This window comes from Lissotriton helveticus, chromosome 7, assembly GCF_964261635.1.
Source record: "Lissotriton helveticus chromosome 7, aLisHel1.1, whole genome shotgun sequence".
In the NCBI taxonomy this organism is placed as follows: domain Eukaryota; kingdom Metazoa; phylum Chordata; class Amphibia; order Caudata; family Salamandridae; genus Lissotriton; species Lissotriton helveticus.
Genome location: NC_136068.1, coordinates 1,016,022,084 through 1,016,038,349, shown reverse-complemented (window position 1 = coordinate 1,016,038,349; position 16,266 = coordinate 1,016,022,084). Strand labels below are relative to the sequence as shown.

Below are 16,266 nucleotides of genomic sequence, written 5' to 3'. Positions count from 1 at the left end.
GCTTTTGTTCAGGGTATGGTGTCATCTCACCAGGGGCCAAACTCTGGGGAGGTGGAGCCGTCTGCATTTTGACATTATTTAATGGGTTAAAGATGCAGATTTCAGATCACTGGTGTGCCAGCAATTTATAGGCTAAAAAACATCAGTTAACTCTGTTGAGTAATGTATTTGTTTGAGAGATCTGAGTTTTGTTGTAACTGCGATTGAACTCATCATAAAGTAGCGCAGTGGGATAGTGTGCCTCCAGCAAAGCGCAATGTGTAACAGGCAGATTAAAGAATACTTTTTTCATGTAGACAGCTCAGTGGGTTACTGCTTTTTTGAAACAGGGACCCTTTTGTGAATTGCAGTTTATTAGATTTAATCCTAATATAGCGCAGTGAGCTATTAACCAAAATCAAATTGCAGCATTCAAGTTGAAAGCAACAGATTTACAGCCGTATTATTTTTCTCTAAACTTTCATTATTCTCAGGTTGATAACTAGGGTTCCTTTGGGTAATAATAATTACTTATTAGTAAACACGACCCCAACCACTATGTTATGTTTTAAATCCTGTGTTTCTATTTCTCCAGACTAAGCAGTTTTACCGTATAATCCCTAACAATATGGATAACATGTGACGTTGTAGTCCTCGTTGTCTTAAGCAGGGCCACTAGAATCATGTCTCCAGAGAGGAGCACATTATGTGGCAGGGTTGAGTTAATTATGAAGTAAAAAAAGCAAACTATGTGGAGTAATTGGACACATTTTTGTAGTTGTATTACTTAATTATTTGTTCATTTTGTAAACTTGTTAACACTGTCTGGGCATAGGTTACACCTCATTAGTACCAGTTTAACACCCACATATATCAATAAGCAACAAAAAGATGACAAGTCACTTTTTGCAAAGGGCCTTCCACTGCGCAGAAAGATGTGTTGCTGTATTTTTTGTAACTTTTGAATTATCTGAGCTAATTTCCGCAGAATATATGGCAGATGATGGATTATGTGGCAAATGTAGCAAATCTATAAGGAAACGAAAATCGCAGCAGCTCCGCATTTGAATAATTCCAGTGGCCCTGGTCTCAGTAACATTTCCAATACATTGGCTTACACACTTATACAAGCTATTGTGTCTGTATGTGTGTGATATAATGAACTCCAACACAATACTCTACCCCACATACTTGGAATGAGTAGCAGTCTTACAGAAATTAACTACACATGAGAGCAGATCTATGTAGAGATGAGGGGCACCATTGGAGGGTGGTACTGATTAAATCCTTGGAGAAGGAGGTGAAGGGGTGAGGCACAACAAAAATTCTCACACCACCTGGCACCAGCACTAAAGTCAGCCCTGTCAGCACCATAGCTCTCAATCCTGCAGCCTGTGCAGTATCCCAGGTCCTGAGGTAAAAGCACTTCAGCAGCTGACTGGTACAGCTGGTAGGAAGGCATAGGGTATGAATAGAAGGATTGAATTTTACTATAATCAGTGTTTCTATAACGTTTTTATCTCAACATTTCTGGTTACGGGAAAATGAAGAGCACAAATAGAAATGGCTACGTAACATATCTGATGTGCTCTAAACCCAGAATCTTCTAGTGCCGCACTGTAACCTGCCAGATAACTGCTCCGGCCCGGAACCTTGGATGGATTTCTCCCTCATTCTTTGAAAAATGTACTTTCCTTTTCTTAACATTGATTTTCTGCCTGTATGTATGTATGTGAGTTCAGCATTGCAACCCTAGCCAAACTTTGCTATATAACCTTAACATTTCTGAAGCGAATTGCTAATATATATTACCAAGCGTTAACAGTGCTTAGTAGCTCTGTGCAGCTACTTTGGGTTGCTTGGTAAACACTGCCATCTAGTGGCCATCTAGTGGCTTCTACCATAGCCCCCCCTCTCACTAACCTGATCAATGCCTCCTTTGAAACTGGCATAGTCCCAGTAAACTGGAAAAAAGCCACGGTAAAGGCTCTTATAAAAAAAACACACCTCGACCCTTCTGACCCATCAAACTTCAGACCTATCTCTCTGCTACCGGCGATTAGCAAAATCGCCGAAAGAGTGGCAAATCAACACCTTTCCGAGTTCTTAGAGTCCCATCATCTTCTCCGCCCAACCCAGACTGGCTTTAGACCTGGACAGGGGACTGATACCGCCCTCTTAGCCGTGGTCGAAGAAGCGAGGGGCATTCTGGATGGAGGAGGATCGGTGGCAGTGATCCTCCTCGACCTGAGTGCCGCCTTTGACACGGTGGACCACGCAACCCTTGTTCATCGTCTCGGGCGGCTGGGAGTGGCTGACTCCGCCTTGGCCTGGATCGCATCCTTCTTGGAGAACAGGTTTTTTCAAGTGACTGACGGACATTCCATCTCCAGGGCTCATGCACTCAAGTGTGGGGTGCCTCAGGGATCCTCCCTGAGCCCCACACTTTTTAATGTGTACATGGCTCCTCTCGAGGATGTTGTTGACCCCTTTGGGATCAAATCAATAATGTACGCCGATGACACCCAGCTCATCGTGTCCCTCAACCAACCCGACAACGCCCTCTCCAATTTGTCTAGCTGCCTGGAAAAAGTTCACCAATGGATGTGCGAATCCCGGTTAAAACTGAATGGGGAAAAATCTGAAATACTTCTGCTGGGAAACCCTAACAAAATACCCGCCCCCCTTCCCTGGCCACTATGCATGGGATCCCCTCCATCCCCAAAAGCCGAAGTGAAAAGCCTGGGGATATGGTTGGACCAGGACCTCAGCTTCAAAACACAAGCGAGGAAAACCACGGGAATTTGCTTCGGCCTTATGAAGATGGCACGAAAGATTCTCCATCTACTCCCCCCTCAATCCAGGAAGCTTTTGATGCAGGGGCTGGTGAACTCCAGACTGGACTACGGGAATGTCCTATATCTGGGGGCCCCAGCCTCTGTACTCCACAGACTCCAATGCTCTCAAAACGCGGCGGCAAGAATACTGACAGGAACGGCAGCAAGGACCTCTGCCAAGCCGGCCCTTAGAAATTTGCACTGGCTGCCAGTCAAAGAACGTGTCAACTTTAAGACCCTGTGCATGGCACATAAAATACTGCACAACGAAGGCCCCCCTATTCTCAGACTTCTTGTGTCCTTTCAACAATCAACTAGACAACTCAGATCTAACTCCCTCTCCCTTGCAAAAGTCCCCAGAATTAGAAAGGCCAGAACAGGTGGTCGCTTGTTCTCGTACAACGCTCCGAGACTGTGGAATGCTCTCCCTCTCTCCCTGAGGCAAGAACAAAACCACCTTAGATTTAGGAAAAAACTGAAGACCCTCCTCTTTCCATGAGCACTACCCCCCCCTGATCGCCCACTCTCCGGGATGATAGTTACCAGCGCCGGGATGCCCTAGGGTAGCTGTTGCGCTCTATAAAACCCATAATCAAATCAAATCAAATCAAATCATGCTAGGTAATGTATTCTATGCCCTTAAAAATCGGTATACAGTTCTCACACTTCTCTCTCCCTCTCCCCGAGTTTTCACAGGTAAAGTAAGCAAGTGTCTAACATCCAACATAGAGTAGGAAGCATGAAAAAACTACCACGCACACTTGTGAAAAAAGCCATAACTTCCTATCTGACTTTGTCCTTCCATTTCTGTATAGAAAACTATGCACAGTTCTGCTGAGTTGACACCACACTTCTAACAGGAGACAGCGGGATCTTCGAGTTATGTTTTCCCTCCCTAAAGTGTCCAGTTCCTTCCAGTGACTTCTACTTTCCCTCCCACCACTCACTGAGCCTCCCATTACCGCCACGTCCTGGTAAGTACTTTTTAGGTCTCGCCTGTCGATGCGCATGCGCATCGAGCTTGCGAGACTATTGGGGCTTAAACAGTCTTTAACCAACTTGCAAGGAATCGTGGCGATTCCTTGCAGTGCCCGTGAAATTCAAGCTTAATGCGCATGTGCATTGAGCTTAAAAGCGCGTGCACATGCCCCCAGCCGCCTGCTTGCATGTATTTTCCCTCAGCCGCACTCCTCCCACACCCCCGCTCCGCCCCCTCCCCTGCCTGCCGTGTCGCGTTTCTTCAGTTCCCTTAGCCGCACTCCAGGCCCCTGCTGCTTTCACACCCTCATGCCGCTCTCCCCGCTCCGCCCCCTCCCCTGCCCGCCGTGTCGCATTTCTCCTCCCCCCTCCCCACAGCAATGCCCTCCGTCTTGTTTTACCCGTTTCTTCTTTTCTCTATCTGTCCCGCGTCCCTTTCTCTCTTTGCCTCGCAGCGTCTTTTTTTTTGCTTCTGATGCCCGTATGTTTCTTTACAGTATCTCAAGCATGCCAAAAGTTCTTTTGATTTAAACATAAAAAACGACCATGTCTAGAACTTAAAGAGCAAGAGATTAGTGCCTTTCGTTTTTAAACTCTGATTTCCTCAAACAAACATGAGCCCGCGTCCCTTTCTCTCTTTGCCTCGCAGCGTCTTTTTTTTGCTTCTGATGCCCGTATTTTTGTGCAGGCAACCGAGGGGTTCATTCATGGCTGGCCGGTGGCCGGCCGTACTTTCAGTTTCCTGCTTCTCCAGCTCCTTCCTCTCTGCTGGAAACAGACAAAAGGCGCCAGTGGTGCACAACATAGACGGAGCCATCCGGCTTAATGATTGCTTTGGAATTCCATGTGTTAACAGTAAACAGACCAGAGGCGCCAGGAGAGCACAAGCCACACAGAGTTGCACCCCCACCTCCCCCTCTCGCCTTAGTCAAACGAGGTGTTTGTAACCAAGGCTGCGTCTTCTTTGGTGCGTTTATAATGTACATGGGATGTTTGGGTTCATGCTGGGTAGCGCTGCAGCCATTGACTCTCCCCCAGCCCTACCCTCCTTTGGCTTCTATAACGCACTGTTGTAGTACTGTTAAGGTGGGCTAAAATACAGGCACTTTCTTCTAAACTAAACATGTTTGTCGTAATCTCTTTGTTTTAAAGTGCAAAAAATGTTTTAAAATGCTGCCGCTGTTAGTTACACGAGGTGTTTGTAACCGAGGACGCTTCTCCACATGATCGCCTGCCTCTCGCACACATGTGAGTGCGTTTCAACTATGTTTTATTAGTACCGTGCTGTGTGTTGGCTTTTTCATATGTTGTCATGGGTCTATATTTTTATAATAATGGCAGCGCTTTAGGCAACGCCACCTGCAGATAATTACCCGGACGTCTGCTGAGGCAATCAGCAGCGCTGCTCTCGAAGAATAACACGGGGGTCCATAGCAGTGCCACGCGACCGGTCCGGCGCGCTCTCCTCCCTGCTACCGGGGGCCAAGACAGGCAGGGATATCCTTAAATTGCACAGCCAACGAAACTCCAGGGCAAATGTGGTAAGGGGATAAACAAGGGCACGGCGAAAACATGGCAACAGTCACCGCATGCAAAACTCGATTGCTGTTTAATTTCCTACCCCACCACCATACACGCATACAACCACTCACACATACAACCACTCACACATACAACCACTCACACATACAACCACTCACACATACAACCACTCACACATACAACCACTCACACATACAACCACTCACACATACAATCACCCACACATACAACCACCCACACATACAACCACCCACACAACCACCCACACAACAACCACTCACACATACAACCACTCAAACAACTACACACACAACCGCACACACAAACACACACATCTGTCGCACACACATCTCACACACGCAACGCCACTCACACACGCAACGCCACTCACACACGCAACGCCACTCACACACGCCACTCATACACGCAACGCCATTCATCCACGCAACGCCACTCATCCACGCAACGCCACTCATCCACGCAACGCCACTCATCCACGCAACGCCACTCATCCACGCAACGCCACTCATCCATTTGAAAAACGAAAAATGTCACACATACAACCACTCACACATACAACCACTCACAAATACAACCACTCACACATACAACCACTCACACATACAATCACCCACACATACAACCACCCACACATACAACCACCCACACATACAACCACCCACACAACCACCCACACAACAACCACTCACACATACAACCACTCAAACAACTACACACACAACCGCACACACAAACACACACATCTGTCGCACACACATCTCACACACGCAACGCCACTCACACACGCAACGCCACTCACACACGCAACGCCACTCACACACGCAACGCCACTCACACACGCAACGCCACTCATCCACGCAACGCCACTCATCCACGCAACGCCACTCATCCACGCAACGCCACTCATCCACGCAACGCCACTCATCCACGCAACGCCACTCATCCATTTGAAAAACGAAAAATGTCAAACTCTTCTATTGCGAGACCTATTGCATTTTCAATGCTTGTTTGTAATGTTTGGGTGTGCGTGTGCATGTGCATATATGAATGTATGTGTATTAGCGTGAATGTGGATGCATGTTTGCGTGTCGGTACTTGTGGATAGTGGGTGCGAGTATGTCTGCGCTTGTGAGAGTACGGGTGTGCATGTGTATGCCCACTTTTGTTAGTAACTACGATCCGCTACTCTGGGCGCCTTTATGTAAACAGGTTCAGTTTTTGTCTTACTAGCTCCATCTGCATGTACTTGCAGCTGTCAGGGAGGACAGGCATTTCAGAGAAGTTTTGAGTGTGGTTTAGTGAAGAATGGGGACTGCTTCCTGCAGTGTCCATGGAATGCAGCTGTAGCCTGACTTAAGTCCTGCTGAATCATTTCAGATTCAGGCCCATGCCCCACATCAAGAGCCCCCACCTCAATGCGAACGCGACACTCGCAGTTTTGAGCAGTTTACATTCTCTAATGAGCCTCCAGGTAACAGTATACATTGGCCATCATCGGTTTTGGAGTGTAAATGTCAGAGGCCCCACTCTCGCTTCTTTTATGTTATAGTATTGTCCTAAATGATTTTATTACTTTTTAGATAATTGTATGTGATTAATATCAACGTGGAAAAAGCACGTGTTGCAGTTGTTGAGTGGTTATCTAGCATGCCAATGCACAAAAGATGTGTGCCAGCAGTGGAAACAATTGCACCTCACAACTTTCAGCCCTTTGAACTTGGTGTCTGGATTCGGCGGCAGCAGTGGGGCATACGGATAGGGGGTGAACCACGCACCCCCCTCAAGGATCTTCATACCACCTCTCGCGTTTCCCGCTCCGCGCAAAATGCTCTTACCTGTGGGCTTCTTTGGAAGGTGGCTGCGGAAGACTACATACCCCACAAGGCAGAGCGGCATACTGACATCCTCCCGTAACGCCCAGAGCACAGTAGGTGCTTAAAATCAACTCTGGACCCGCGCATCGCGGGAAACCTTTCAGCCCTTTGAACTTGGTGTCTGGATTCGGCGGCAGCAGTGGGGCATACGGATAGGGGGTGAACCACGCACCCCCCTCAAGGATCTTCATACCACCTCTCGCGTTTCCCGCTCCGCGCAAAATGCTCGTACCTGTGAGCTTCTTTGGAAGGAGGCTGGGGAAGACTACATACCCCAAAAGGCAGAGCGGCATACTGACTTCCTCCTGCAACGCCCAGAGCACAGCAGGTGCTTAAAATCAACTCCGGACCCGCGCATCGCGGGACGCATGCGGGACGAGCCGGGTGAAGCCCGGGCCCGTTTAAGCCCATTCAAGAACGTGTAAGGACGGGACGGGCCACCCCCCCTTTCATCGCGAGTCCCGAGGGCCCCACTGTAAGTTACACATTTATATCTTCCCCTCGTTATCACCGCAATGGCTCAGAAGGATGGTAAGCCCAAGGCGCTAAACATAACCTTAATTGGATCTATGGACAAATTCATAACTAAGGTTAATACTGCGATAGACCAGAGTATTTCCCTGATGGAGAGGCGGGTCTCTCAGGATCTGGCACTCGCTAGGAGATCTTCCATGGAGCATATTGCTAATGAACGCTCACCAGACCATCATGCCCTTTCGTCTAATATTGGTGCATCTGTGATACCAGAATCCTTGTCTAATGGTTTGGTAGAGTGTGACCTGGATAATTCCTCCATAGGGAATCAGTCCACGGCATCCGATCTGCTTTTGTTACCTTTTCCCAAGGTCTTAGGAGAAGCCAGCCCTCCTAGGGAGCATAGCACCAGACAACTCCGGGAAAGACGGCAAGGGGCTATCCCTAAGTACAAGCAGGGGCTGGCCATTGCCTCGAAAGGGAAAAAAGAGAAGCAATCCAAACGTAAGGGAACCCTAATGGCTGAAAAGGGGCAGGCGTCCGAGTTCACTCAGGCAATTGTACATTCATATAATGAGGTTCCTCTGGGGTTGGTATCCCAGATTGAGGGTGGGGCCAGTAGCCCAGAGAGTGGGATGGTAACGGAGGACTCCCTACTGGCCAAGATAGGCGACTTACTTAATCTCCTTGTTCGCCCAGTAGATGACAGGTTATCCAGGATAGAACAAAAGCTAAGTAAGATCGAGTCTATGTCATTGGGAATTGCCGATAGCCTGGATAAGATGGTCACTCCCAGGGCTGCACCTCCCCCGAAGGCTATGCGATCTGGGGGGAATGCAGTTGTCTCAACAACTCCGCCAGCTCCGAACCCAGTGAAGCAGGTTGCAACAGCTCCCCTAGTGAAGGCACCAGTACTAGGCTCAATTGTATCACCTAGCCAAAGTACTCTAGTACAATCCAAGGAGGGAGTTGGGGCCCACGAGGGGTCTGCTGGTGTGGGGGGGACCAACATTGACCTACCATCAGAAGTAAGCCCATATCTGGTAGTTTTAGCTGGGGTCCCGGCTCTAAGACAGGACGAGCAAGAATCTTTCTTGTCCCTAAGGAACAAGATGATAGACTGGCTAAACAAATACAGACCCCTACCGGGATCCACCTCTAGCAAAATACTTATGGTGCGAAGGGTCTCCTGGGTGGGCCACTCGGTCAAGCACATTAGGGGGGACTGTGTCCTAGTTAATTTTAAAGATCCTAGGACCGTGGGGCACATTTGTAGTTGGAGACAATTCATCTCTGGTGCTTCCATAGTATCCCTAACTTTGGCCTATTTTTATCCCCCAGGCTACATCTCACCTACGGGTGACGGCTTGTCATTAATTCAGCGGAATGGGAGGAATTTGACTAATGGGGGCCGGCTCGAGCCCTTATCAACCCCTAACCTATACTTATGCCACAACCGGTTCAGTGGTCTAGAGTCTGTGGATTGACTTCAAGCTGAAGCAATGGCTCCCTCTACTCCAATTGCCCCATTAAGAGTTAGCTGTATCAGTCCCCCCAGGCCTTGTCAGCTCCCAGCCCTGGAATTACCAACTATGTAATGATGTAATGTAATGTAATGATGTCTTGTAAAGCGCATGAATCACCCCACATGGGGTATCTCCGCGCTGTAGACCGCTGGGGAACCCGTCCTGGCTTTCCCTGTGAGATGGTCCCTACTGGGTATCTCCAAGGTGAAACCAGGCATCCCCCGCGTATGTGGGGGCCCGTTGTGGAGATGAGGCAAGCTAATGCCCAGAGTTGCCGAGTGTAATCCCTGGTTAGAGTAGGCACCGAGGCGAGAATTATCGAGTCCGCTGACCCTGGTCCACGACCCTGCCGCGTCGGGAATTGAACCCTGGTCCCGGGTGGTCCTCTGCTTCCGGGTCTGCCGCCTCTAACCAGTGAGCCACATCACTCCACTATAGCTCCAATTAGACAGGGGGTCATGTTTGATAACGATTTAGGCCTTATTTCCCCTAGCTATGAGTCGTCCTCTTCTAGTGATTCCCATAGGAACCTTAAAATTGTCTCGTGGAATATAGCGGGCCTGCACAAAAACTTATCTCTACCGGACTGGAATATTTTTATTGATGACTATGATTTGTGCATATTCCAGGAAACTTGGAGTCTAGAGCCATTGTATAAGCCAGGTTTTTGTTGCTTTCAGGTTCCAGCTATCTCTTCTGGGCGCGGTCATCCATCTGGTGGGTTGATAATCTGGGTCAAGGCTGCACTTAACTGCAAAATTGTCCATCATCCAATTGCCTCACCGGATCTTTTGAGACTAACTATTAAGGACTTTAAGGGCAGTGTCACCTTGGAACTTTTTAACATTTATGTCAGAGGTTTGCAAGGGGGGGGCAAAATCCCCAACTATTTCTATTCTTTCAGAAATTCTTACATCCTGCCCCTCTGACTCTTTATTTTTGATTGCTGGTGATTTTAATTTTACTTTTGAACCTTTGGCAGTAAATGATGATGCAGGAATAGAGGATGATGATCTTAGATGGGGCATACCGCTCTTGCAGATCCCGCCTGTGAAAAAATGGTCACCGATTGTCTTACAATTCAATGCATTAACGCTTGGGCATGGTTTAAAAGCTGTCAATGGGCGTACCCCCTCGGATCTCTTGGGAGCTAACACATATAATAGGGTCTCCTGCCCAAGCAGAATTGACTATATTTTGGTGGACAAAAGGTTATGGAAATATTTGATCGACATGTCAGTTATTCCATCTATTCATAGCGATCATAATCCTTTGTCTCTTTGCATACGGGAACTGTTGTACCATACGGAGCATCGGACTAGCACCATAACCCACATGCTAACCAAGGCAATAATCCCCTCCAACTGTAAAAGATTTATTAAATGGCAAAAATTCTCTCTGAATGACCAGAAAATCAGTGCCTTGGATGAAATTATAAGTAAACAGACCTCCAAACTTTTAGCAGCCTGCACGAATGAGGTGGGATCCTCTGAGGCAGAGATAATCTACACCGAAACAACTGATCTGATAGGATCTCTTTTTACGGAGACCATGGCCCAAAAAAAGTATCCCACGGGCAGGAAACTAGTTGCGCACTGGTATAATAAGAATTGTAAGAGGAAAAAGTCTATCCTGATGCTTGCCATTAAAACTCATAACCCCTCAGAGGTACGCCTTGCAAGACATCAGTACAGGCAAGCCATATCTGAAGCAAAAAGGGAATGGGAGGATAATCATTGGGCCAGCCTGAAAATAGCCAGTCAGTCTAAAAACAGTGAACACTTTTGGACTTTGGTAAGGCAATCAAATGGTTGTGGTTCGGACCAACTTCCCAATCATATTACTGATAGGGAGTGGTTCGATCATTTTAGTATACTGTATGCAGGGGATGAGGCTGTAGAGGGTAATGGGCACTGTGGCCATCTAATGGCATCTACGCTGAGCCCATATGGCTCTTTTGACCCTGTAGGGAACAATGAGGTGGTGGCGGCCATAAACATAATAGTACCCGCTAAGGCTCCAGGTCAGGATGGAATACCAGGCGATCTGTTCCGAGCCAAACCTAATCAATGGGCCACCTATTTTGTACTTCTGATTAATGCACTCCTTGAGGGCTCACCGGTACCAAGTTCCTGGAAAGGGGCAGAGGTGATCCCTATCTATAAGAGAGGGGCCAGAGAGAGCCCTGCCAACTACCGCCCAATAAGTCTTATTGACGCTGGTCAGAAGGTGGTTGGCAGGGTTCTACTGGAGAGAATCCTTTTGTGGGGGGAAGAGAATAACATTATATCACAATACCAGGCGGGGTTCAGGCCATGTACGAGTACAATCGACCAGGCTTTTAGGCTGGTGCTACTGCACTGGAAGGTTGTAACCATTGGCAAGGGTGGCCTCTATCTCGCATTCATAGACCTGAAGACCGCCTTTGACCTGGTTCCCGGTGAGCGTCTTTGGTCGGTCCTGCGGGATATGGGGCTCCCACTCCCTATTCTGAACCTCTTAGCCTGCATGCATGAAGGGAACTATGCACTTATTAGGTGGGGTTCCCAGGCTCAAAAAACAGACAAGATCCCTGTAAACAGAGGCGTCCGCCAGGGATGCGTCCTGGCCCCCACCCTCTTTACGCTGTTTGTAAATGGGGTGGTCTCCTTTTTGTCTGAAATTAATGCCGATGCTCCCATTCTGGCAGGTGTTAAGGTCCCCACATTACTTTTCGCGGACGATACGCTGCTGGTATCGAAAACTCCAGCAGGCTTACAGAAGCTGCTTGATCGGTTCTGTCTGTTCTGCAACTTGAGGGGCCTAGTCATCAACACCACCAAAACGAAGCTCCTCTACTTTAATCCAAGCATGGCTGCCAAATCTATCCTTACGCTCCACGGGGAGCCCCTGGAGCGTGTTAAAGTTTTTGATTATCTGGGGATCAGAATTGCGGATAATCTCAAATGGCAGTCGCACATTGAAAAAATTGCTTTAAGCCATAAGCGGGTCACGGGTGTCATTGGGAGAGAACACAGAGCTTCAACCTCTAGACCTATTGCTCCTGCCTTGGAGATCTATGCTGCAAAGGCAATAGGCTGTGCATTATATGGAGCCGAGCTCTGGGGCTTCAATAATGTAGATGCCCTCGTGACAGCAGAAAACACGTTTTTCAGAGAGCTTGTTTCACTTCCTAGGGGAACCCCTAGCAAACCCCTCCTGAGCGACTTGGGCTGACGCCCAATTAAGGATTTGATTGCCTTACGCCCCCTTCTATACTGGGGTCGCCTCTGGCGTACCCCAGAGTTATCCATCTACGACGATGGCCTAAAGGAAGTAATGAATCTTCAGGGATCTTACAAGATCGCCTGGCTAGTTAACATCAAAAGACTTCTTTTGGCCATTGGCCTTAATCCTGTATGGGAGTCAGGGGCCCGATGTCCAAAATGACAATCAAGAGACTATACTGGGCATGGATTGATAATCAAGCTCACAGAGATCCCAACCAGGGCAGGCTGACTGATGAGTTTCGTCAGCATAAGACAGTGCCTCGCCTTGAGCCCTACCTGGATTTTATCCAGAAACCCAGAGACAGGGCCCTCTTTATCCAGTTCAGAATGGGAACTCTTCCAGTACACGAACGTACCCACAAGTGGAAACCTCCCAATCAAACCTCTGCCGATTGCCCATTTTGTACTGGGATAGTTGAAACCATTCCACACTTGTTCTTTGTATGTACAGCTTATTCCAAACCGAAGGAAAAATGGTTAAGACCAGTCTGTCGACTGCTAGACACAAGGAACCATTCAACTGCCCTTAAAATTCTTCAAGCGGAGGCAAACACTATGTTAGCCTGTGGGGTGCCAAATACTTAAGTTGGGCTCGGCTGATAAGATTCAGGACCATATGTATGAACACATTTTCCCATTGGCACAGAATGGGTAAAAACCTTTGATACATCTGGCCCTAAAAGCCTTACGATGACTTTGTATTATTATTCCTCAGTAAAGTTGTCAGTGGTTCTAGATTTTTTATTAATTTTTTAGTCGATGAATTTTAATGATGTTTGTTGCACAGAAACTTTACTCAAAGCGGATTCATGGTTTAATATGTTCTTAACTATTGTATTGAATAATTGATTGTTAGTTTTAAACTCTTTTACTCTTTGTAGGACATGTATTTTTTAAATGTGATGCGCTTTTTAAGATATTTTATATCGAAATAAAGCTTTGTTGAACTGAACTGAACCTCACAACTTAAAATCAAAGGCGGTGGTCAAAGTTGGGATTTAGATGTAGCAGCAGAGCTTTAATGGTGATCTTCGTCCTGGAGCTGCAGTGGGTGTTTTAGGGAAGCAGTGTGGTAAACAGAAGAACTGGTATGTGTAGCACCCAAGTGGACTTCCTTTGTTTCTTGATAGTAGGTGTCAAGTGTTTCCATAAACACCTACAGCCCAGGAACACTTTCTAAATGTTACCATGCTCAACATAAGTATTTCAAACTCTACCTTTAGGAGCATGTGCTTCTCACTGGGCGTCAGGTACATCTTGTTCTCATAATAATCCACACAAATGTTGACTATGTCAGCCAAGAGCTCCTCGTAGCCAGCAATCACCTCCAGCTGCTGGTGCAGGCACTGGGAATACAAAACAGTGAAAACCAACTCCTTTAACTCCGTTTTCAAAGCGGAAAATATTTCATACATTGTATGCACAGAGAAAGAGAGAAACAGAAAGTAAGTTAGAGTGTGTAAAGAGTGATCTGGTCATTAAGAGGATAGTGCAAAGCGCGAGGCAGTAATCCTTTAATATAGAATGTGCAAAGAAAGTTGGACCTAGCAACAGATGTGCAAACAGTGGCATGTCTTTACAAAGAGAGTTGTGAGAGATACTTGCACGTGTGTGCAAAGAGACACAGAGTAGGCCCATATGCACTGTGATTAAAGGGACAACAGAATCTTAAAAAGGCAGAGTCCATTCTTACAAAGGATTACAGAGGGATATTAGATCCTTACATGGGCCTGAACAACGAAAAACCACCGTTTTACACAGAGGGATGGCAGCTCCTGATTGCCCACTGACCTGGGTGATCCGGTTATGGTTTGCCAGAAACATGGAAAGATTCTGAGATTCCTGGATGGACTGGGGGTCAGCCATCTTTCTCAAGAATTGTGCTGCTCTGCAGGCAGAGAAATTACATTAAAAACCACAGACATCTCAAAGATAGATCAAACATCTTATTATTTTAGGCTCTTGTTCCTCTTTTTAACATCTAAAATCGTTTGCTTTATTGCACCCACCCAGGTACTACCAACCACATACATCATGCATCATATTTTACTGTGAACATGGCCCATTTTGCAGCGCAAGCAAAACTCCCTTATGGTTCCAGAGATTTCTTCACCTGCCTAGTTTTAACTTTTCTTCGTTTTCAGCTTTTTCCCGACTGTGAGAAATTTCTAATCACTGAACTGTCTATCTCAATGAACTCCAAATGCCTTTAGAGCAACACCAGTGCCCCTCATCCAAACCAGTCGCAATACACTCAAGAGATATATGTTTCAACAGACAACTTGCTGTTTGACCTGGGGTCGAGGCACGTTTTTTAAAGAAAGGAAAACCCACAACATTTTAAGTTTAAATATCTGCTGAAGTCATAATCCCTATCATAAAGATGGAGACCTGCCATGTATTCACTCACACCTTTCATTTTTCTCTAACTCACCTGCCTCTCCATACAACGGTGCCCATTTGAGTCACACGCATGGGCATTTACTGCCCTGTAATCCAGTGATCACCTTTTCTTCATGGGCTCTCTCCAGACAGGTTGTCTTAAGCGGTATTCTTGCTGCTCTACCCTTTCTCTTCCAGGCCTCTGTTAAGTTCCCCTCTCCATCTCAGATTTACAGATCCCTGACCTTCCTAGGGCCTCGTCTCCTTTCAAGGGCAGAACCAATATCAGATATTCAGCCAGTACTGATTTGTTGGTCACAGCACTTTGCATTCTGGCGCTTGTAGCCCTATTCGTACAATAGGTAAAGTAGATCTACACATTTTATCATATAAACTGATCCACTTGTTTGCTGGTCACAATCTCTCCAGGTTGCCATGGCTTTCCTCTCAAGAGGTGTATCCATTCACTAGTGTCTCTCTTCCAACCCCATACACCCCTTCGCCTCATGTATTCCTTTCATCTGATGTACATTATGTTAGGTATCTCTTAACCCAAGCCCTACTCTTCACTCATTTCTCGCGCACCAGGTTTCTCTCTCCCTGTGGTTCACTTCTCTGTAGTCTCTTCTCCCCAGGTCTTTTCCGGTATACAGCCTTTACAACAAAACTTTTACAACGAACTACCATTACAACGCAACTTTTACAACGCAAACTATTACAACGCATAGCACTGGGGGGGCGCTCTAGGATAGGCAATAGGTTAATTTACTATCCAATAACCTTCCCTACTATCCACGGGGACTGGAGTTGGAATAGTAAATTAAACTATTCACTATCCAGCGCCCAAAAGCATTATGCGTTGTAATGGTATGCGTTGTAAAACTTGCGATGTAAAGGTAGGCGTTGTAAAAGTATGCGTTGTAACGTCATACATCCGTCTTTTCCTACTCCAGATCTCCCTCTCTCTAGGGCTCCCCCTCTGCTGGACCCTCAGTCTAACCCTGTGCCTTATGGACTCCTCTTCAGTCTCCCATTCTCCAGTTCCCTCTGACTCTGTCTTCAATAGGTCTCCCCCCTCCGGCCTTACCTTTTGTACGCCGAGTGGTCATTCTTCACGCTGCACTTCATGTTCTTCAGTTCATCTAGCACTGCAAACATGTTGATGAATTTGCCCAGGGTTAACAGGTAGGCCTCGGAGACAAAGTCCTTCCTGCGCTCCGCGTGACAGAGCCGCTTCACTTCATTACAGAAGCGTTCGATCGCCTTACGCTGTGAAAAGAGTGCAAACAGGTGTGGGCATTAGTGTGGCTACGAGCTAACTGTATCCTTCAGCTTAATGCCACTCCTCTGCTATTCACCCCTCTCAATACACCATGACTCCTCA

At 47.0% G+C, this 16,266-nt stretch overlaps 1 protein-coding gene across 4 annotated transcripts in view; it reads right to left on the bottom strand.

Moving 5' to 3' along the window:
- Positions 1-16,266, bottom strand: part of CYFIP2 (cytoplasmic FMR1 interacting protein 2) — a 197,798-nt gene that overhangs the window by 118,956 nt on the left and 62,576 nt on the right. For all 4 annotated transcript variants that reach the window (XM_078653715.1, XM_078653712.1, XM_078653714.1 and 1 more), the window contains 3 exons: positions 15,970-16,151; positions 14,292-14,388; positions 13,718-13,846 (listed from right to left, as the gene is read on the bottom strand). In XM_078653715.1, the coding sequence (XP_078509841.1) occupies positions 13,718-13,846; positions 14,292-14,388; positions 15,970-16,151 (408 nt within the window). The remainder of the gene's footprint in view (positions 1-13,717; positions 13,847-14,291; positions 14,389-15,969; positions 16,152-16,266) is intronic.